General features: G+C 35.0%; 1 protein-coding gene across 3 annotated transcripts in view; it reads right to left on the bottom strand.

The window, feature by feature from the left end:
- Positions 1–5420: 5420 nt before the first annotated feature.
- Positions 5421–24296, bottom strand: part of ush1c (Usher syndrome 1C) — a 60582-nt gene continuing 41706 nt past the window's right edge. Inside the window, exons 16-21 of one of the 3 annotated variants that reach the window (XM_056452241.1) lie at positions 22329–22370; positions 22152–22205; positions 21762–21861; positions 20305–20414; positions 10488–10543; positions 5421–5518 (exon numbers count right to left, since the gene is read on the bottom strand). In XM_056452241.1, coding sequence (XP_056308216.1) covers positions 5506–5518; positions 10488–10543; positions 20305–20414; positions 21762–21861; positions 22152–22205; positions 22329–22370 — 375 coding nt within the window. In that variant the 3' untranslated portion in view covers positions 5421–5505. Of the gene's footprint in view, positions 5519–10139; positions 10303–10487; positions 10544–20304; positions 20415–21761; positions 21862–22151; positions 22206–22328; positions 22371–24296 lie in introns of those variants that run through there. The other 2 variants (XM_056452242.1, XM_056452243.1) reach the window with 2 other exon arrangements.

Here is a 24296-nt window from a genome sequence, read left to right as displayed (position 1 = left end):
GATTCAGCAAGATACTGGAAATATTCCTCAGAGATTTTGGTCTATATTGGCGTGATAGCATCACGCAGTTGCTGAAGATTTATCGGCTGCACATCCATGATGTGAATCTCCCATTCCACCACATCGCAAAGGTGCTCTATTGGATTGAGTTCTGGTGATTGTGGAGGCCATTTGAGTACAGTGAACTCATTGTCATGTTCAAGAAACCACTCTGAGATGATTCACGCTTTATGACATGGTGCGTTATCCTGCTGGAAGTAGCCATCAGAAGATGGGTACACTGTGGTCATAAAGGGATGAACATGGTCAGCAACAATACTCAGGTAGGCTGTGGCATTGACACCCGGAGCTCAATTGGTACTAATGGGCCAAGAAAACAGTCCCCACACCACAATACACCACTACCATAAGCCTGAACGGTTGATACAAGGCAGGATGGATCCATGCTTTCATTGTTATTGACACCAAATTCAGATCCTACCATCCCAATGTCGCAGCAGAAATCGACTATTCAGACCAGGCAAAATTTTTTAATCTTCTATTGTCCAATTTTTGTGAGCCTGTGTGAATTATAGCCTCAGTTTCCTGTTCTTAGCTGACAGGAGTGGCACCCGGTGTGGTCTTCTGCTGCTGTAACCCATCTGCCTCAAGGTTGGAAGTGTTGTGTGTTCACAGATGCTCTTCTGCATACCTCTTTATCAGCTGGAACCAGTCTGGCCATTCTCCTCTGACCTCTGGCATCAACAAGGCATTTGCGCCCACAGAACTGTCGCTCACTGGATATTTATGGTTAAAGAGCAGTTGAACAGGTGTACCTAATAAAGTGGCCGGTGAGCGAGTTCTCCCATTTAACTGTTGGTATAACTACAGCAGCACGTATAACACCTTTGGAAAGACATTCAATGCCCTGTGGAAGGCATTCATGATTGAGAATGTGTCATATGAGAAAATGTTAGCCAAAATGAATGGCGATCATAAGGAGGTTGATAAAATAAATCACAACACAGAAATGCAATTAAATAAGCTCCCATAAACCTGCAACAGAGCAGTCAAACGTTACTTAATTGAATCAATATGCAGCAAATCTATTGCTTCTGGTTTATTGGATGTTTGAGAAATGAGTCCAGTTTTTTTCAACCAAGAGATAATGGCTCTAATGGTACAACACCATCCAAACATTCAACTAAAAATAAGTCTGGCATGACACTCTCTGTAATTTCTACCTCAGTATGGCCAATTTCCTCTAAGGCTTTCTTCAGTTCCATCTGGCGATCTCTCCAGAGCCTCAGTCTGCTTGTTTCAAAGATCACATCACCAAACGATGCCATATTGTGGTTGCTGTGTGTGTATTTTTCAAATAAACGATCAGGTTAATCAAAATAAGTGTGTATGGGTTCGTAAGTTTGTGTGTAAAGATGTAATCACAGTAGTAAAATTTACTTTCAAAGTGGGCTCAGTGGACCTATTGAATTAACGGAATCACCTGAACAAAAAAAAAAAACAAAACAAAAAAAACAATAACAATAAATGTTTCTCCACCTTAAAGTGTTAATTCACCCCAAAATGTCAATTACATTATCAATTTTACAATCCCCTGAGACATTTGCTTGTCTTCAGAATGCAAATGAAGATATTTTAGGTCAAATCGGTGAGCTCTCACACCCATAACATCAACAGCCTGAGGTATTAAGATATTTGTGCTGCCCATTACATTACAAACCACAGGAGAGGGCAAATTCTTCAGCAGGAAAACGCTCCTTCTCATACTTCAACCTGTACATCAAAGTTCCTTAAAGCAACAGGATTGGCCAGCCCAGTCACCAGACATAAACATTATTGAGCATGTCTGGGGTAAGATGGAGGAGGAGGAGGCATTGAAGATGAATCTAAAGAATCTTGATGAACTCTGGGAGTCCTGCAAGAACGCTTTCTTTCCAGATGACTTTATTAATAAGTGATTTGAGTCATTGCAGACTTGTATGGATGCAGTCCTCCAAGCTCATGGGAGTCATACACAATATTAATTCTTTTTCCATTGCACTATGACTTTATATTCTATACTGTATATTATTTCTGTTAGGTGACAAGACTTTTGTCTAAGCTAAGTCAATCCTTACTGTCCCAATTAAATAATCCAAAATCAAGGCATGATCATATTTTTTTTGGGTAAAATAAGCGTAATCTAGAGGCCTTTGCTTTTCATAAAAGCCACTTCTGATATCAAATGATCAACTTGAAGTTATTATTTGTTGTTCCTAAAACTTGTATAGGCGAGAAGACTTTTGTCAGGTAGTGTACGTCACTGCACAGTGCTGATGAACATGCGCAATATACTGACACTGAGGAGAATAAAGTTGAATAAAGGGTTACAACCTCTTTGATGTTAGTCTAGGGTAAAAGTAATAACATTTAATGCAAGCAAAAGATACAAACAACAAAACTGCCAACAAAAGTGATCTAATGTACAAAGAAAGTGAAACTAGAATGCCTAAATATATTTACAAAAGGAAGAAACATTTACAATTATAATAAAGCGGCAAATTCAAACAAAGTATCAAACAAAATTAGGTCAACTCTAGAATAAGGGGACGATAGTGAAGCCAAATGAAAGAAATAAATATAACAAAACAAATCTAACTCATAAACAAACCCCTTACATCGCTAGAAGCAAGAAAAGAAAAAGTCTTCAGCGACAAGCGCCGTAATCCTCCCTATACGAAACTATATAAAAATAAATACACTTCTTAACTGGTGTTTTAAACAATGGATTGTCTACGTGTCTGCAAAATAGAAGTCATACGATATCTTCCCTGTCCACCTTACTCTGAGGAAAAGTGTGAACTTGAAATCTCTCAATCTTGTCAGGTAAGAGCTGGGCCAGAAAGTAACAAACTAAAACTATCGAAATAAAGATGTACAAAAATCACAAAGTAGCTCAAAATGGTCAAAAGTAATACAAAATAAATTTACCCAAGCAAAGGTAAAGCAAAGACAACGAAAAACAAAATTATGTCAGCAAAACCACACAAAAACGAGATCAAAGGAAAAGCACTCCTTCCGCTCTTCCTGGCGTCCTATTATATGACTGCGCCACGTCGCCCAATGATGATTGACTGTTCTCCCGACCAATCGGCTAATGCGAAGGTGGACCTAAAAGGAAATGACAGGCTGGGAGACAGAGAGAAAGAGAGAGGACGGGAGGCGAAATTCCTACAAATATACGGCAACTGTAACAAAAGTCACTAATGTGCGCACAAATGTATTCTCATAGCTTGATGATATTCAGTCTGATCCACTGAATGCATATGTTTTTGAGGATTTTATTTTGGTACCTATCTGGACTTTGAATGAACTTGCTGTCTATGGAGGATGAGGGAGCTCTCGGATTTTATCTAAAAAATCTTCATTTGTTTTTCTGAAGACAAAGGTCTCAGTGAGTATCTCAAGTGAGTAATTTATACCACATGTATTTTATTTTTGAGTGAACTAACACTTGTACACTAAAATTAAAACGTTTCATTTTAGTCGTCATGTTCTCCCCTTCATGTCGCTCTAATTTCCAAATTTATTTATCAGTGACGAAACACAAATGGGTATTTTTATTAAAATCCGAGAAATTTCTGTCCATCCACTTGTTCACCCCAATGGAAAGCATATTTACATTGTCCTATTTGTTTATCTCCTATTTACATACGGATTTATGTGCAATTCACTATATAGAAAATAGCAATTGTGGGAATAACAGCTTTGCTAATAAGTTTTTAGCTAATAACAGCTATTGCTAATAATATGGAGGTGGAGTGCAGCAGATTCTAGAGAGCAAATTCCATGTGCACGTTTTTAAATGTAGATTTAGTCATTGTTTTGGAGCATCCTGGTTTATAGTTAAGCTTAAGCCGAGCACATTCATAATAAAAGCAAATGTAGTCAACATTTTTAACGTCTTCATGTATTTTACGCTTTTATGTCATTGCAGGGGGTGACACGGTGGCATAGTGGTTAGCACTGTCGCCTCACAGCAAGAAGGTTGCTGGTTCAAGCCCCGGCACGTTCAGTTGGCATTTCTGTGTGGAGTTTGCATGTTCTCCCCTTGTTGGTGTGGGTTTCCTCCGGGTGCTTCGGTTTCCCCCACAGCCCAAAGACATGCGCTGTAGGTGAATTGGGTAAGCTAAATTGTCTGTAGTAAATGTCCTGGTCCTCCAGATTGGGGGTTGATCGTTGGGCTGATCTCATAAAAAAAAAAATAATTATGTTACGAAACACCAATATGGTGTGGCTAAATATCAATTTCGATATAAATGGCCCTGTTAGTAATTAAGTAAGTATTACATTCCAAAAAAATTTGTCAATTGCTAGGTAGTAATATGGTAATTGTTTCCTTTTCCCTCTCTTTTGAAAAGTTATGAGAATGCAAAAGTGTTTGTTCATTTTGTTGTTGGATCAAATGACATTTTAAGCAGAAATTACATTTTGTAAAGTTCCATTATAATTATTTTATAGCTCATTTTTAATTTTATCCTGATATAGTTCTATACCTTTATTACCTCTAGAGATTTTAGTACTGTATATGCAAAACCTGGACCACAAAACCTTATGTTGCACAGGTAATAATCATAAATACATTGAAAATGATTGTTTGTTTTTTTCATTAGGATATTTATAAAGATCATGTTCCATTAGGATATTTTGTAAATGTCCAGCCTGATCTCACGAGAAAACGTAAGTATTTTAGGTTTTGTCAGTTTAGTGGCTAATTCGTACGAATTCGTACGAGTTTAGTCGTACGAAATTGTACGATTTTAAAAAGGAGGAGTGGCACCTAACCCCACCCCTAAACCCAACCGTCATTGGGGGATGAGCAAATCGTACTAAATCGTACAAATTTGATCATATGAATTCATACGAATTAGCCACTAAATCAAAAAGTTACGAATTGCCATGAGATTGTGTTGAAATGTCCTACACTCTCAGAAAAAAATTATGTCCCTTAAGGAACAGTTTTGAACCTTTGTAAAAGTTGCACCTTATATGGTACCGAACAGACCTCTTATGAAACTGTTCTGTATCTTCTCGTACAAAGGCAACGTGATTTTATGAATAATTTCCATATTAAAACATGAATCATCATTTAAAAGCATGTGTTTAAAGATTACCTAGTAATAGATCTTGCTAGAAAAAACTTGCCATTGAAGATGACAGCTAATATTGTCGTCAATACAGAACAACTTATAGGCCTAACACCTCTTTATGGCTCAAATGGTCCACCAAACAGTATAATTAAAAGCAGACAAACATATTTTTGTTAATGCATGTTTATTGTTTTGCAAGCAACAACAAAAATATGGCCTGAATAGTAAACTATGTATTGCTGAAATACATACAAGTTTGATTTTTATAAATCATGTGAATAATTAATCTGCTTCACTTACAATGCATTTACTAAGCTACATGCTTGTGGCAAAATGATAGTTGAAGAATGGCTCAGTGTTCCTCTGGTGGTTCCTCTTAAAAGAATGTCCTGTAATAGAAGAGACATTTAAAAATCTGATTAATTGAATTGATATTAAAGACAGGGTTAAATACACTGTTAACAATTTCCTGTGGTATCTACAGTAACTTACTGTAAAGCGATTACAGCAAAAATTCTGTATTTACATTTACAGTAGCATTTACCTTCCTGTATATGTATTTACAGTATTGTGTATCTTTACTCTAAAACATACAGTAATTTTCACAGTGCAAATTTAAAATACGGTAACACCGCATGACTGTACTACAGTAAAATACAGGTCATATTACAGCTAAATACTGTGTAAATTACAAAAATTGTTAACAGTGTACAGTATATCTTACATCCACACAGTGGGTGAGGAGGAAAGAAAAAACACTCATCATTATTTACTCAAACGCATGTTATTTAAAAATTTTGGAAAACAGATTAAGATATTTTCAATCAAATGTGAGAGATTTCTGTCACACCTCCTTTCTAGACCGGAACACCCATGAGTCCACAAAGTGGTGCAAATGGATTTGCTATTTAACAACGTGTCACAAAGCTGGAAAATTAGTGTTGCGTTGGACTGGAAATAGCAACAAATCACGCCAAACAGGTCTTGTGCCTTATTGCGCCAGGTGTATGATAGGGCCCTTAGAGTGGAGGTACAGGAATCTTAAATTTGGTTCAAAATATCATCAGTTGTGATAAAAGTCTCATGGTTTTGGAACAATTTGAGGGTAAGTAAATCATGACAGACCAAGAGTACCTTTTTAAATGGTGCATTTGTGTTCCTAACAGGTCCCTAAAGGTACATATAATAAAAAGTACAAAAGTGCACCTCACAGTACGTTACAAAAGTAAAGCCTAAAGGTACTAATGCCCACCTGTATGGTACAAATACAGTTGAAGTCAGATTATTAGCCCTCCCTGTTTATTTTTCCCCCAATTTCTGTTTAACGGAGAGAAGATTTGTTCAACACATTTCTAAACATAATAGTTTTAACAATTCATTTCTAATAACTCATTTATTTTATCTTTGCCATGATGACAGTAAATAATATTTGACTAGATATTTTTCAAGACACTTCTATACAGCTTAAAAGCTTAACTAGGTTAATTAGGCAGGTTAGGGTAATTATTAGGCAAGTTATTGTATAACGATGGTTTGTTCTGTAGACTATCGAAAAAAATATTAGCTTAAAGGGGCTAATAATTTTGTCCCTAAAATGTTTTTTTTTTAATTAAAAGCTGTTTTTATTCTGGCTGAAATAAAACAAATAAGACTTTCTCCAGAAGAAAAAATATTATCAGACATACTGTGAAAATGTCTTTGCTCTGTTCAACATAATTCAGGAAATATAAAAAAAAAGAAAAAACATTCAAAGGGGGGCTCAAAATTCTGAATTCAACTGTATGTACATTTGTAAAAATTTCATCCCAATTTTTCAGCCCAAATGTTTGCACCTTAAAAACTAAATATGACCTCGTGATATGTCAATCACATTTAAACACTAATTCTGAAATGTTCATCTGTCTTATAAAGTTTGTCTGATCGGGTACGTTTTTTCCTTTTTTCACATCCATAGAAAATGTTTTGAAAGGTGTTTTGACAATTCAGAGCCAATGTACAAGCTAAAGCCCAAAAGAAGAACAGCCAGTCTCTGTTCAGGATGAATTAATTTATAGAAATGTGTGATGTGGCAGCAGTATCACAAGCAAAGTATCAAAATGCCACTCATTTCCTTAGATAACCCTTTTTCTTTTTCTTTTTTGAAAAAGAGCGATGAGAAGAAACGTACCATTGCTCTGAATGACTCTGAATTGTTTGTGATTTTCTTTGCATCAAATTAATTAATACGCATCAGACTCAGTGGCAAGAATTCTGCGCATTACAAATCTTTTAGGATACAAATACCAAAAGGCACATATGAAAATGTTTATCATATGTTTGTATTTGTTTGTTAAATGTTTGTAAACAACTTACTGATTCAAATGATCTATTCAAAGTGAGTCTCCAGTAAAATAATCACTGATTTTACAAATGATCTGAATGGAGTTCCACATATGAATGTGTTTTCACATGTTTTTACTCGAATAATGAATTATTAGTAAATTTAGAGCAAGTTTTAATCATCAGCAGGTACTTTTTGTATTTAAAGTAAATTTAGTAAGTTACAGTAAGTTTAGTACTTTGAGTAAGTACATTTGACCTAGAAAAAAAAACCTTTTAAGTACTTTTACCATTATAAATGTAGTAATAAAGTAATGTTGAAAAGAAGGACTTTACACTTCCACTGAATTAAAATTTTATTAGGGTTTCTTTGTGGACACAGTAAAAATGTATCCAGCATATGTTTTACACAGCGCTTTCCCTTCCAGCTGCAACCCAGTACAGGGAAACATCCATACACATTCGTAGACTACAACCAATTTAGTTTATACAATTCACCTATAGCACATGTCTTTGGACTGTGGGGGAAACCGTTGCACTCAGAGGAAACCCATGCGAACATGGGGAAAACATGCAAACTCCACACAGAAATGCCAACTGACCCAGCCAGGACTCAAACCTTCTTGCTGTGAGGTGACAGTGCTAACTGAGCCACCATGCTGCAATTCTTATTGTTATGTTATTATTAATTTTGTTATTGTTGTTATGGTCACACTTTATTTAGATGGTCCATTTGTTGAATTAAGTTACATTGCATCTACATGCCAAGTAACTCTCCTTAGATTATAAGTAGACTGTTAGGTTGGGGTTAGGGTTAGTACGTTAACATATTTGCAAAGTTTATAGTTAAATGAGCAGTATCATCTGATATTAAGCAGACAGTCTACTAATACCAAAGAGCATAGAATCACCAAGAGGCGACACTCTGTTGGTGTTTGGGAAACAGCAACTACTGTAGATGCCGCTAGTGTCACGGCTGCCATTTTGAAATGAAAATTCCAATAGAACAACAGCACATGATAAGTCTGTAAAATAAACTATTAAAAGTGCTGATGATTGTGATAGTAAGTGTTGTCATGTCTTCCTTCAGTTTGTATCTCAGCTTTAATAAAAAAATAAATAAAAAAGCAGCTGTTTGCCATCGTGACAGCAATAAGATCCAATGGACGGCCGATCCTCAATGTGGCTTTCAGTCCACAATGGCGGAATCGCAAGGCTGTTGCTGGGTGCTCCTGTTGCAATGGAACGTTCTATTGAGTGTCGACTCTTGGTGATTCTAAGCTCTTTGCTAATACCAAAGACTATAGCTGCGTCCCAAATCGCAAACTTATGCACTGTTCTACGCCATTTTGTAGTATATATAGTGTAAGTGGTGCGTTCACACTGAAAACTCTAAAAATAATAAGTGTACTTTAATTACCCGGATGATGCACTCATTCAGCCGGTGGAATGTTGTGTGGAATGTTGGACACTTCACGCACTCAACGACCGCAGCTTTGCTCACTTAGCGGAAGAGGCGGAGCTATCGGGCGCACATGTTGGATAACTTTATTTATTTTGGATGGTGAAAGCAAAATTCTCCTGTGAGAGTGATTATAGCGCCTCCCGATGGTGAATGCGGTTATACTCATGGGAGGTTTTATTTAATAGGTTGGCCATTTATTTCACTGATTTGGCAACCGTCAAACATCATCGGGGAAACGGTTTGAATTTCCGCTTAGTAAAAAAACATTAGTGCTCCATTTGGGACGACACTACATTCATATACTATGGTGTTGAGTGTGTAAGTGCATAAGTACATGAGTGCATAGTGTGCCATTTGAGACGCAGCTTATAGAATACACAAGACATGTCACTCGTATACTTTTGAATGGGGAAAAGTGTCACTGTCATGATGGCGATTTAAGCCCCACCTTCTAGTACAGGAGCCAATCAGTGATCGCTAAATGACGAATAAAGCCCGCCTTCTAGTATAGGAGCCAATCAGCGATCGATATAGAATGACAACTCTCCGAGGGAGGGGCTCGAACCAGACGTGAGTTTCTGCAGATTTTGTGTGATCCGAACATTTAGAAATGAAACTAAAGAGACAAATGTTGTTTAATTTTATTGGTTATTCGTAATATGTAATGTAATCGTAAGCTTGGCAAGTAGTTTTGGAGAAATTGATGTTTCCCCATTCAGAATGCCCGAGCATACTGCTCGAGAGGTGTTTCAAAGATGGCCGCCGAGTGAAATGACTTGCCTTAAAGGGACTTTGCTAATACTCAAATGAACCATCAAAATAAAGTGTTATCATTGTTATTATTTTAAGGTTGTGTAAGGATTTCATAGCATATCATATCTAACTGTATATGACTGAACTTTGTCTGGACAAGAAGGATTTTCATACTAAAATGTCTTTTTAAAACTGGTGTAAATGCAGCTTCATAGTTGGCAGCATTAGCCCACACACAGCAGAGCTATAAAGTGACACGCAGAAGCAAAAGAACAGATCAAAGCTGCAATAATCAATGCACGAGTCATGACATGTAACAGTCCCTTTGAACAACATCAATCAGAACGACTGCTCAGCTCGGTTAACAACATAATTGAAAACTGCATTACTGCAGCGCTGAATCATTAGCACACCAAATCTCCAACTGAAAACAACTGGGTGGGTTTCCAAATTGACAAAGAGATTGTCACATGTACATGATGCACACTGGGGGGGATTTTACCACCGGGCTAGTGGCTGATGACGTTGGGGGATGGTGGGGTCCTCATCTGAAGGACGTATCCCTGTCTGTACACAGGGGCACTGCCTTGAAAAACCGTTTTCTTTGCAGTGGGTCTGACTGATGCTGATTTAGAGCTGAAGACATACAAAAGATGACAGCTTCACCATCGAGAGCCGTTTACACAACTGATTGCCTTTTTCATTGGATATAATGAAAACAGGCCGCATAATTCTAAATCCAATTGGATTGAATTGCACTGAAGAAGTCAATGTGTTTCGGTCACATATCATATTATGAGGAAGAATGCAACTATACGTACACCTCATCTTCATATTCCTTTGGTGGAGACACTGCGATGACCAGGTCAATCCAGTCCTGGACGGGAAAATGTCACATGCTTAACAAATTGATGGAAATGCTTTGTCTGAATTGGAGCTCATAATAGAAGACATGCCATCAGTGATTTTTCCTCCTGCATATTATGACTTGCCTTAATAAAATGTGTTGAATAACATTAGCATACTTAAAAAATACTCCACGTTTCCTCCCTTGGGTTAAACTGTTGTAATTTACCAGTTTTGATTCCATTTGACCTAGAAAAAAGCAATTTTTCATTTTCTGTTAGTTTACGATGTACAGTAACTACAGAAAAATCAAGCTTTAAATCGGAAATATGATGTAACTACAGAAGAATCAAGCTTTAAACCGGAAATATGATGTAACTACAGAAGAATCAAGATTTAACTACAGAAGAATCAAGCTTTAAACCGGAAATATGATGTAACTACAGAAGAATCAAGCTTTAAACAGGAAATATGATGTAACTACAGAAGAATCAAGCTTTAACTACAGAAGAATCAAGCTTTAAACAGGAAATATGATGTAACTACAGAAGAATCAAGCTGTAAACAGGAAATATGATGTAACTACAAAAGATTCAAGCTTTAACTACAGAAGAATCAAGCTTTAAACCGGAAATATGATGTAACTACAGAAGAATCAAGCTTTAACTACAGAAGAATCAAGCTTTAAACAGGAAATATGATGTAACTACAGAAGAATCAAGCTTTAACTACAGAAGAATCAAGCTTTAAACCGGAAATATGATGTAACTACAGAAGAATCAAGCTTTAACTACAGAAGAATCAAGCTTTAAACCAGAAATATGATGTAACTACAGAAGAATCAAGCTTTAAACCGGAAATATGATGTAACTACAGAAGAATCAAGCTTTAACTACAGAGAAATCAAGCTTTAAACCGGAAACATGATGTAACTACAGAAGAATCAAGCTTTAAACAGGAAATATGATTTAACTACAGAAGAATCAAGCTTTAACTACAGAAGAATCAAGCTTTAAACCGGAAATATGATGTAACTACAGAAGAATCAAGCTTTAAACAGGAAATATGATGTAACTACAGAAGAATCAAGCTTTAAACCGGAAATATGATGTAACTACAGAAGAATCAAGCTTTAACTACAGAAGAATCAAGCTTTAACTACAGAAGAATCAAGCTTTAAACCGGAAATATGATGTAAGTACAGAAGAATCAAGCTTTAACTACAGAAGAATCAAGCTTTAAACCAGAAATATGTTGTAACTACAGAAGAATCAAGCTTTAACTACAGAAGAATCAAGCTTTAAACCGGAAATATGATGTAACCACAGAAGAATCAATCTTTAAACAGGAAATATGATGTAACTACAGAAGAATCAAGCTTTAAACAGGAAATATGATGTAACTACAGAAGAATCAAGCTTTAACTACAGAAGAATCAAGCTTTAAACCGGAAATATGATGTAACTACAGAAGAATCAAGCTTTAAACAGGAAATATGATGTAACTACAAAAGAATCAACCTTTAACTACAGAAGAATCAAGCTTTAAACCGGAAATATGATGTAACTACAGAAGAATCAAGCTTTAACTACAAAAGAATCAAGCTTTAAACCGGAAATATGATGTAACTAAAGAAGAATCAAGCTTTAAACCGGAAATATGATGTAACTACAGAAGAATCAAGCTTTAAACCGGAAATATGATGTAACTACAGAAGAATCAAGCTTTAAACAGGAAATATGATGTAACTACAGAAGAATCAAGCTTTAAACAGGAAAATTATCATAATGCAAGCCATACATAATGCTGGATAATTATCTTTTTAGATTTTTTTAAGTAAAATGCTAAAGGTCTAATCCGATTCAATGATTTATGCTAAGCTAAGCTAAAAGTGCTCCAGCGAGACTCAAAGATCAGCTAAATGGATTCAAAAGTTGTAAAACTCGACTGTTTAACTCTAGGGGAGAAGTAAAAGCAGCCTATTTCCCAAAAAAGGGAAGCGTTCTTTAAAGAACCCACACTGTTTGACATGTACAGGGGGGAAAATGTTCTTGCTACATTCTGCTCCACATCTGCTTCATCCTTTCATCTATTTTTGATGATGTCTGCTAAAGAAAACATTGTGGGAGCAGACAATGTGTGCTTTCATGTGATTCATATTTTCCATAAGAAAAAATATGACACAAAATATTAACATGTTAACTCAAAAAATTCCAAGGTTCAATACTCATTTGTGATAGTTTAGGTTGTTGTTGTTTTAAATAACTAAAGCATAACTAGTCTTACCATTTCTGTAATAAATGGGGAAGAAAATCCATGTTATTCTGCAAAATTTCAATGTGATGTCAGAATTATCATTATTTTATAATTATAGCAAACCTTGTAAGTTCTAAAAAATACTCCACGTTTCCTCCCTTGGGTTAAACTGTTGTAATTTACCAGTTTTGATTCCATTTGACCTAGAAAAAAGCAATTTTTCATTTTCTGTTAGTTTACGATGTACAGTAACTACAGAAAAATCAAGCTTTAAATCGGAAATATGATGTAACTACAGAAGAATCAAGCTTTAAACCGGAAATATGATGTAACTACAGAAGAATCAAGATTTAACTACAGAAGAATCAAGCTTTAAACCGGAAATATGATGTAACTACAGAAGAATCAAGCTTTAAACAGGAAATATGATGTAACTACAGAAGAATCAAGCTTTAACTACAGAAGAATCAAGCTTTAAACCGAAAATATGATGTAACTACAGAAGAATCAAGCTTTAAACAGGAAATATGATGTAACTACAGAAGAATCAAGCTTTAAACAGGAAATATGATGTAACTACAGAAGATTCAAGCTTTAACTACAGAAGAATCAAGCTTTAAACAGGAAATATGATGTAACTACAGAAGAATCAAGCTTTAAACCGGAAATATGATGTAACTACAGAAGAATCAAGCTTTAACTACAGAGAAATCAAGCTTTAAACCGGAAACATAATGTAACTACAGAAGAATCAAGCTTTAAACAGGAAATATGATGTAACTACAGAAGAATCAAGCTTTAACTACAGAAGAATCAAGCTTTAAACCGGAAATATGATGTAACTACAAAAGAATCAAGCTTTAACTACAGAAGAATCAAGCTTTAACTACAGAAGAATCAAGCTTTAAACCGGAAATATGATGTAACTACAGAAGAATCAAGCTTTATACCGGAAATATGATGTAACTACAGAAGAATCAAGCTTTAACTACAGAAGAATCAAGCTTTAACTACAGAAGAATCAAGCTTTAAACCAGAAATATGATGTAACTACAGAAGAATCAAGCTTTAACTACAGAAGAATCAAGCTTTAAACCGGAAATATGATGTAACCACAGAAGAATCAATCTTTAAACAGGAAATATGATGTAACTACAGAAGAATCAAGCTTTAAACAGGAAATATGATGTAACTACAGAAGAATCAAGCTTTAACTACAGAAGAATCAAGCTTTAAACCGGAAATATGATGTAACTACAGAAGAATCAAGCTTTAAACAGGAAATATGATGTAACTACAAAAGAATCAAGCTTTAACTACAGAAGAATCAAGCTTTAAACCGGAAATATGATGTAACTACAGAAGAATCAAGCTTTAACTACAAAAGAATCAAGCTTTAAACCGGAAATATGATGTAACTAAAGAAGAATCAAGCTTTAAACAGGAAATATGATGTAACTACAGAAGAATCAAGCTTTAAACCGGAAATATGATGTAACTACAGAAGAATCAAGCTTTAAACAGGAAATATGATGTAACTACAGAAGAATCAAGCTTTAAACAGGAAATATGATGTAACTACAGAAGAATCAAGCTTTAAACAGGAAAATTATCATAATGCAAGCCATACATAATGCTGGATAATTATCTTTTTAGATTTTTTTAAGTAAAATGCTAATGGTCTAATCCGATTCAATGATTTATGCTAAGCTAAGCTAAAAGTGCTCCAGCGAGACTCAAAGATCAGCTAAATGGATTCAAAAGTTGTAAAACTCGACTGTTTAACTCTAGGGGAGAAGTAAAAGCAGCCTATTTCCCAAAAAAGGGAAGCGTTCTTTAAAGAACCCACACTGTTTGACATGTACAAAATCCATGTAATTCTGCAAAATTTCAATGTGATGTCAGAATTATCATTATTTTATAATTATAGCAAACCTTGTAAGTTCTGCACTGTACAATTTTGGTCATTGTACATAGAAATGATTCATTTCTAGTATAAGACTAATAAGATCCATTAGCTATGAAAGCTTGTTTTTAGGTCAAAAAACTGCATAACAAAAGATACCCCTGTTGAAATAAAACAGTATATTCTGGTTAGGTTTGTTTGGAAGCATGGCTGCTGGTTTGAGCTAGTTCTTAGCTGATCATCAATTAGTTTAAGCTGGTCTAGTGCTGGTCTTGATTTATCAAGCTCCTTATCAGCTTAAAATCGGAATGAAATAAAAGCATACTGTTCTTATTTTATTTGAATATAGTGGTGCTTTTTATAAACAATGTATCTGTGCACTTCATTTCTTTGTTTAAATTTTGATTTACCCTCATAATCTTTAATCATACCACAAAGGTTACAGCCCCTTTGAAATGACTTTTGTTTACTTCTGGTTGCATGGAATACCATTTGGGAGGGGCTATCAGTGCGGGTCTCATTTCTGCCCTGTTTTTGTCCGTTTGTCAATCTTGTCAATTTTGTTAGCAACACCCATCTTCCAATGATCCAATCGGTTCCCAAAAGATAAGATAAAAAATGACAATCTTAACTTCCATTTCATGGCAAATTTAAAGCCGCACTATGTACACTACCTGACAAAAGTCTTGTTGCCTATCCAAGTTTTAGAAATAACAAATAATAACTTGACTTCAAGTCGATCATTTGGTATCAGAAGTGGCTTATATGAAAGGCAAAGGCCTCTAGATTTAGTTTATTTTACCAAAATAAAATATGATCATACCTTGATTTTTAATTATTTAATAAGGACAGTAAGGTCTTTGCTTAAACAAGAGTCTTGTCAACAAATAATGTAAACAAATAATGTACAGTATAAAATATAAAGTCATGGTGCAGTGGGAAAAGAATGAATATTGTCTATGACTCCCATGAGCTTGGACAACTGCATCCATACATCACTGCAATGACTCAAATCACTTATTAATAAAGTCATCTGGAATGGCAAAGAAAGCGTTCTTGCAGGACTCCCAGAGTTCATCAAAATTCTTTGGATTCTTCTTGATCTTACCCCAAGCATGCTCAATAATGTTCATATCTGGTGAATTGGCTGGCCAATCCTGGAGCCCCTTGACCTTCTTTGCTTTCAAGAACGTTGATGTTGAGGCTGAAAAATGAGAAGGAGCACTATCCAGCTGAAGAATTAGCCCTCTCCTGTGGTTTGGTAATAGGCAGCCCAAATGTCTTGATACCTCAGGCTGTTGATGTTGTCATCCGCTCTGCAGATGTCTTGCACACCCCTATACTGAATGTAACCAAACCATGGTTTTTCCTTCACCAAACCAAACTGATTTATCATGAGAATCTTGGGTCCATGCGGGTTCCAATAGGTCTTCTGCAGTATTTGTGATGATTATGATGTAGTTCAACATATGATTCATGGGAAAAATCTACCTTCTGCCACTTTTCCAATTTATCAAGTAGAAGTTATTATTTGTTGCTCTTACAACTGGGATCAACGACAAGACTTTGGTCAGGTCGTGTATTTTGTTTTACCTTACAATAATGTCCCTAAAATTATATATGTGGATGAATTCTGCTGCTGCTGCTGCACACACCCCTTCCCATCGCTGCTAGAGAATGCCTATGACTGGAACAATACGATTTGCTTTAAAGGGTTAGTTCACCCCAAAAAAGCTAATTCTGTTATTAATTACCCACCCTCATGTTGTTTCAAACCCCCGAGACCTTAGTTCATCTTCAGAACACAAATGAAGATATTTTAGATTAAATCCAAGAGCTATCTGACACTCCATTGCCAGCAAGGGTCCCAAAACAGTCCAGAAAGGTAACAAAAACATTCTATGTGACTTCACTGGATCAAGTGCAATTTTATGAACCTATGAGAATACTTTTATAAATGCTGAAATAATAATTTTGTTTATCAGTTTTTTCTTTTCTGCATATTTCAGGTTACCAAGAGCACGCTGAAGGGGAAAAAATCAGTGAATAAAGTTTTTATTTGCTTTTTTTTGGCACACAATAAGGTTCTCGTAGCTTCATTGAACCACTGAAGACACATGAAATGTTTTGACAATATTTTTGGTACCTTTTTGGACTTGAAACATTTCAGAACTCTTGCTGTGGATGGTTAGAGAGCTCTCAGATTTCATTTAAAATATCTCATCTGTGTTCTGAAGATGAATAAAGGTCATCTTTAGGTTTTAATGACAGAATATTCCTTTGTGGGTGAACTATCCCTTTAAGACGCAGGTCACATGTTGTTTCTGTAGCTTTGGTGGAGTTAACCAAAACTGTGAGATGAAAACAATACCAACTAGCTGTCATGTGATGATATTTGTGGAACATAGTGTTGTGTAACCAAGGCTATTTTACCTTGGCATATATGGTTTCCAAACAAGGTGTCAGCTTACATTTGTCTCTAATGTTAGTCAACAAATGCATATGATTTGTGCTACCCATGGGAAAGCATGACAACAAGGTGAGAAAACCTACATAATGTTACTCTAAACCAGTTCAATCCAGCAGCCATGCTTCATTACATATCTAACTAGTATAACATAAGCATATGCCTAGCATAACTAACATAGTTGTTGACAATTTGTCATTAATTTAGAACTGTGACTGTAATTCTTGAAATTGTAAGTTTATAGGCTCTCACAATTTTAAGGTGATACAATTACTTAAAGGGTTACAGTATTTCACACACAAACATTTAAATTATGCTATTAATTACTCACCATCAAGTCATTACAATCTCATGAGACCTTTGTTTGTCTTTGGAACACAAATATAGATATTTTACATGAATTCTGAGAGCTCCCTCATCCTTCATAGACAGAAACCGTCTTAGACAATCCAGGCTCATTCTGAAAACGTACCCCTGTATACATTTCTGGAGTTTGCCAAATACATCTCAGGAGCTACTTTTTTTTAGCAGTTTTTGTTTTCGCGAATCCACCAGAGGGTGCTGTGTATGTTTTTTTGAGATCCTAAACTTGTCTTGCAAGTGTCATTCGAGCCTGCTCTTCTCACGTAAATCCACTAGAGGCTGATGGCGACTGACTGATTGGCCGACCGATTACCCCATCCACCCCCTTCCCTAAATTCAACCGATAGTGTTTTAAAAAGCACCAATTGAGCAGCGTCCACCCGCTTCCCTAACTGACCCCAACCGACAATCTTTTGAAAAGCAATCCAGAAAAAGGAAAAGCCCCCTGATTTTTATCACGTTTTCATATTTTACCACATTCTCACCCTGTTATTTACTTGTTTATTTTATTTTTTGCCCTTTATTTTTGTCTTACCTGCTTTCTGTAACCTTTCATTGCTGGACTCAAACCCCATCATCGCGGTCAACTCCTCTCTGTGTCTCAAGTTCGTCAATGTATGCGGCAAACCACCAGACAAACTGGTAACAGTGGGAAAGCCGTCCATTCGGAGGTTAGTGGTCAGCTGCTAGTGCGAAAAGGAATGGCGTCATACCACCCCATAGTGTTCATTTGAAAAGCGAAATGCAGCCAGACTTTCTTCTGTCTACATAATTTGCGATCTCCAGAAACGTATATAGAGATACATTTTCAGAATGAGCCTATGTTGTAAATATGACTCTGTAAGATCGTTGCTGTCTACGGAGGATGAGGGAGCTCTCGGACTTCATCGAAAATACTGTATCTTGATTGGGGGTGGTTGGAAGGACATGAAGGTGGGTAAATTTTAGGTGAACTAACCCTTTAAGATCATTGCATCTGCAAGTTCAAAATCTTGAAACTGTAACTCTCGCACTTTTTGGGAAAAGTTGGAATGGCATGGTGTTGACATGAAAATAAATTGTAACTTTCAAATTTTGTTGGTAAAAACAACACATAACCATGAATGTTCAACTCTAACCAAACTCTCAGTAGACTATAAGCATGATGTAGATGCTTAAAATTTGGTAACACTTTATAATAACTACACACTATGAACCATTTATTAAGCATTAACAAATAATGAATTTATCATCTGTTAAGCGTTAACTCTACATTAATAAACGTTAGTAAACAGTTTATAACTGCAGCTATAAATACTGTATTCTTGACTTACCATCACATTTATAATGTGCTTAATAATTGTACTTTAATCCCACCCCCCAGCATATGGTGCCATTGAATTCCTTCCTGTACTTAACATTTCGCTTGCACTTAATATTTACATTAAAATATCATGGTAATGATGATTTTTTGGTTTGAATTAGTAATTTTCCAAAATGTGGACAGTTTTAAACAGTCAAGTTTAAAGAACACTAATACAATTAGTTAAATTCAATAGTAGTACTATTCAAATACTCATACTTTGTTGATTTATTTTTCATTACTAAATTAAGTATCGCATTATTAATAAACCAGTTATTTAAGCAAAGTTGGTTGCTTTTTAAGATCATCAATAAATGATTAATAAACTATTCAAATTAACATTTATACAGCTTATTATTCAGACATATATTAATAGTTAATTTGTATGTTAATAAATGCTTTATTAACTAAACTTATGCAGTTTGTGACCTAATCTAAAGTGAGGACTATTTATGCTTTATAAATCCCTTATAAATGACAATTAAAGGCTCAGTTATATTCTAAACTGGAAAAAAAGAACATAAACGACTTTATTCCTTTCTATTCATTTGAAGATACACAAATGAAACTGTGTCAAATAAAAAATAAATCTTTGCAATCTTATCTAAAATAAAATTACTGTACAGTTTAAACATTGCATCCTATTATACTGTTAAATTATTGTAGTGTTGTTATTTTATTCAATTTGATGTCGTATTTTGACACTCCCGTTATTCAGCAATGTTTAAACTTTACAGTAATTTTACTTTTTAGATAAGATTGCAGATTATTGTTCAATTGATACTGAGCCTTTATTTGTCATTTATAAGGGATTTATAAAACATAAATAGTCCTCACTTTAGATTAGGTCACAAAACTGCATGAAGTTGAGTTAATAAAGCATTTATTAACATACATAATAACCATTACTATATACTTGAATAATACGATATATAAATGTTAATTTCAATAGTTTACTAATCATTTACTAACTCATTCTTAATGATCTTAAAAACCTCCAACTACTCTTAAATACAAATGGTTAGTAAATATTGCAATACTTAATTTAGTAATGAAAAATCGACCAGTCATAAAGTATAAAAGTACAATTATTAAGCAGATTATAAATGTGCTTATAAGTCAAGAATACAGCATTTGTAGCTGCAGTAGGTTGAAAGTTTGGAAAATACATTAATTACAGCTAATTATGGGACTATTACATTAATGTGGTAAGATGTAAAATGAGTGAAACAAGAGCTTATTGATAATAGTAAGCACTATCGAATTCATCAGAATTGAAATAGATGAATGATTTGATTAATGACCTGTTCAAATTCTGTTTAAATCTAATGTTTGTTTATATATTGGTCTATGCAAACCGTTTAGCTCCAGCATGGTCTTCTTCACCTTAAGAAAAACTGTTCAGACAGATGATCTGATGGAAACTGATTGGCTGTTGTATGATAATAAAGACCGTACCCCTCCACTGTTCCAGGCCTGAGCCATTGAGGTCTGTCCTTCAGCTAGAGTCACATCTGTCAGAATCTTTCCATTCACAGCCATGATCTCATCACCCGACACGACCCCACCTGAGAACACATGGGAACAACACAGATAATTAACAGTGACAAGCAAGTAATTTTAATTTATCTAAAACCCTTCAAATCAATATAATCAATATCATAAACAAAGTAGAGAGGGAAAAAAGAACCGGCCCCCAGTACTCTATGGCCCCTATTTACATCTGTTTACACTAGTTTGGCATTTGTCCTCATTTAAACACTTATCACTTTTGTAATTAGGCTCCTGTGGCAAAATGCTCCCGGACAGCCACAAAAGACCAATTACTACTCTTCTAAGCTGTATTATGGGACATGTAGTGAGACCAAAACAAAATATAAATTTTTTTTTTTTTGCTGTTGGTGACATGGATGGTAGGATCTTGATAAAAATATGGCCTTTCCAGCTGGCACCTTGATGTCAAAACGCATTTACTAAAATGTTTTATGTTATGTGGTTGCAATGCATATAAATTATTTTTATGTCATCTAAAAATGTATATATTTATCCCTGTTATCAATCTTTGATGTGTTTTTAACCGCCACTGTTAAATGCCAATTTGATATAATTTTGACATCTTGATCTGTTTTTGATGTTGTTTCGACATCAAGGTTTAACATCTTGGAAATATGTTATTCTTTTTTATTACATAGCTCAATGGAATAACTGACTGTGATTGTAAAGTCACAACATTCAAAGATAATGCATGTTATTCCCAGATAACAACTGCTGAAACTAATAACACGTGCGTTTTGAATCATCTTGACCATTAGTGAATACGTTCACATCTATATACTCTGCTGGTTTTGACTGGTTGGGTTCCACTTTGTGAGTGAATAATATGTAGGTTAGTGTGTGCTCCATTCAGCCATTTTTGATTCTGTCAGCTTTATGGTTAAAGAATTAACCCTCTAGTGAAATTAAAATAACATTTGTGCCCTTCCCAGTCAAAAGTGACAGAAGACCTGTAATGTACTGTAACATTTTTCTAGAAAATCATCCTGTTTTATTTTTGTTTAATAATAAAATGCTCTTTTATTTTGCATTTACCTATGTTTTTGTATGTCTCCAAGTTTTGGTTCATTCTGATGAAGCTGTTTTTTTAAAAAATGTCTAAATCAGTCAATCAAAAGTCTGATCAAATAAAAAATGTTGGTCAGAAGCGACTGAGGTGAACATGAGGGTTAATAAACTATTAAGACTCAGAATGTTTTGTGTCTATTTTTTATATTTTGTGGAAAGTAGCCATGTAATAAACTGTATAAAGTACATCCAAGCAGTTGTTATCACAGAATAAGGCCATTCAAGCATAAACAACAGACGTTGAGGCTTTCTTCTGTGATAACAAGCCTAGATTTGTCCTTTACAAAACTCACCATGTTTATCTGCTGCACCTCCTTCATAGATAGACGACACCACAATCTTTCCCAATGGAGAATCAATCCCTCCCTCAATGGCCAGATCAAGCTTTCCTTCCTAAAGATAGAATAAAAAACACTAATAAAAAAAAACATTTTACAGATGTTGCTCTCATCTCAGTTTTTCTTATCATCTTATATAATAAAAAATGCTGGGTTGCACACAATTGATTTGTGTTGGACAACATGAAGGAATTAAATTCGTTTATTAGTTTTTACAAATTTAAGTGGATTGAACATAAAAAACAATTAACCCCCCACCCCCCCCCCCCCCCCCCCCCCCCCCCCCCCCCCCCCCCCGCCCATACCCTAACAAACAGCAAATGTCATTTTTCGAGTTTACATTACCTTCTTAATTCTTAATAGTCGCACATCTCTGCCTGCTATCTGTTCGGCTGTGAACTGTTAAAACGTGCACAATATATAATATTTTAATGAGTAATATTAAAAGAGTGTGGCATTTGTTACCTTTTGCCATACAATGAGTGTATGAGAGAGAAGTGTTAATGTAGAGGCTTACTGTACCATGGAATGTGGATCAAAATCATCCACGTATTTCTGAAATCCCTGGAGAACACAGAGGAAAGAAAAGACAGTGGTGTGTATAGTCTATAAAATGTGAGGCGGCAATCTGTGGACTTAATTACAGCTGAAACAAATGAGTGCTTATTGATTTCCAAGAAAAGGCAAATAAACAACATGCATCTGGATAATTGTCACCTCTTATCCACTTAATGACAGATTCTACTTACTCTTAATAAACTATTCACGGCAGAGCCACATCAGTGTTTAAATGAGATGCCTCATTAGTTTGCATTGATCTCTACATCAATCTATAAAATGCATCTAAAAAATACACTCGGTTTTCTTTTTCTAATTTAAAATATTTAACAAATAAACACACACAAAATATTGTACAATGACTAATCATTCGCCTCCTTTTTAAATTCAAAACTAATCAATACAAAAAGACAATAAACATAATGCAATTATAATAGAAATAGTATAATACACAGCATAACATACTACTGTATAGTACAGTGTAAAAAAGTATGTTAATTAGGAGCTTCCATATTTTGGTATTCACATGTGTTTTCCGTTTATTTACGATTATGAATAGCATTATGGGACCTTGATCTCTGCCCCTGTAAGCTTATTAACGTCTCTCATATGGAGAATGAGGTCACGTGACTTCAACAGTCTAAAAATCTTGATGGTTCTGTGGGTCTCATCTATCAAAGCTGATCTTTATTTTGTATTCTCTATTGGATTCAAGTCAGGTGATTGGCTGGGCCATTCTACAGCTTGATTTTCTTTCTCTGAAAGCATTTGAGAGTTTCCTTGGCTGTTTTTTGGATCATTGTCTTGCTGCAATGTCCACCCTGGTTTCATGTTCATCATCCTGCTAATGTAGATGTTGGACTAAAGCAGTGAATATTAATTTAGAATGAGGAAGGGCAGAAGGTTGCTGAAGAACTACTGAGAGATTTTAGCTGCTGTCTGGGCTTTCACTGCCTTTCGACACCTCCCTTTCTTCATTTGTTCAATACTTTTTTTTTGTATCATTTCATTTTGTTACACATAACTTCATTTGTAAACTAATTAGATTTGTTTCTTTTCATATTTGCATTGCTTATATTGTTACCAATATCCAGTGAAAATTTCAAGTCAACATCATCTTTAGAAATATGTTTTCTGAGTAAAATGGTGATGTTTTGAATACTAAACAGAAAAAAAAAATAAAAATAACAGAAAAAGTACTGGCCATTTATTTAAGGTTCACTCCAAAAACATTAAAAATGTCACTTTTTGCAAACTTTTCAACATCAAAAGTTGTTAGAGGAAAGATCAAGGTCTCATCCAATCCAACTCAAACTATTAAAAAAAACATGAAATCACAAAATATGGAAAATAATTGATGGATTTGCTTCTGTATGTGGTATACAGTACATTAATAATGCAAAGGATGTATTTTTGTTTGTTGGATCCATTGGTAGCGTTTCTATAGACAACCATCTTCAATTATGTTTATATACAAAATAAATCCTTTCAAAACTACTACACACTCTGACACAAAGACCTTCAATACATAATCAATCAAGTCTAACACAACGAACCAACAAAATACACATTCAGTTTGATTCTCCTACATGCAGTGCACATGACACCCAACCAAAAACTGCTTTCATAACAAACAATATAGATATATGATTGAATGGAAATATATTAGTCCTTGAAGAAGAATTCTGATATATTTTAGGTTGTATTGTAAGACCAGTTCTTCTGTTTTCCATAATCTCAACTGAAAATAGTAACATTTTTCTATCGTACATCTGACACATTTTTAACACATAATTCAAAGCAAAAAAGACCACACGACTCATGCCTGCTCTTCTCTCATGAATCCACCAGATGTCGCTGTCGACTGACTGACTGACTGAACGACCGATACCCCACCCACCCTATTCCTAAACCCAACCAATAGTGTTTTCA

This window comes from Danio aesculapii, chromosome 25, assembly GCF_903798145.1.
Source record: "Danio aesculapii chromosome 25, fDanAes4.1, whole genome shotgun sequence".
In the NCBI taxonomy this organism is placed as follows: Eukaryota; Metazoa; Chordata; class Actinopteri; order Cypriniformes; family Danionidae; genus Danio; species Danio aesculapii.
The sequence above is the reverse complement of the archived record's forward strand: the minus strand, read 5'-3'. Positions and strand labels throughout refer to the sequence as shown.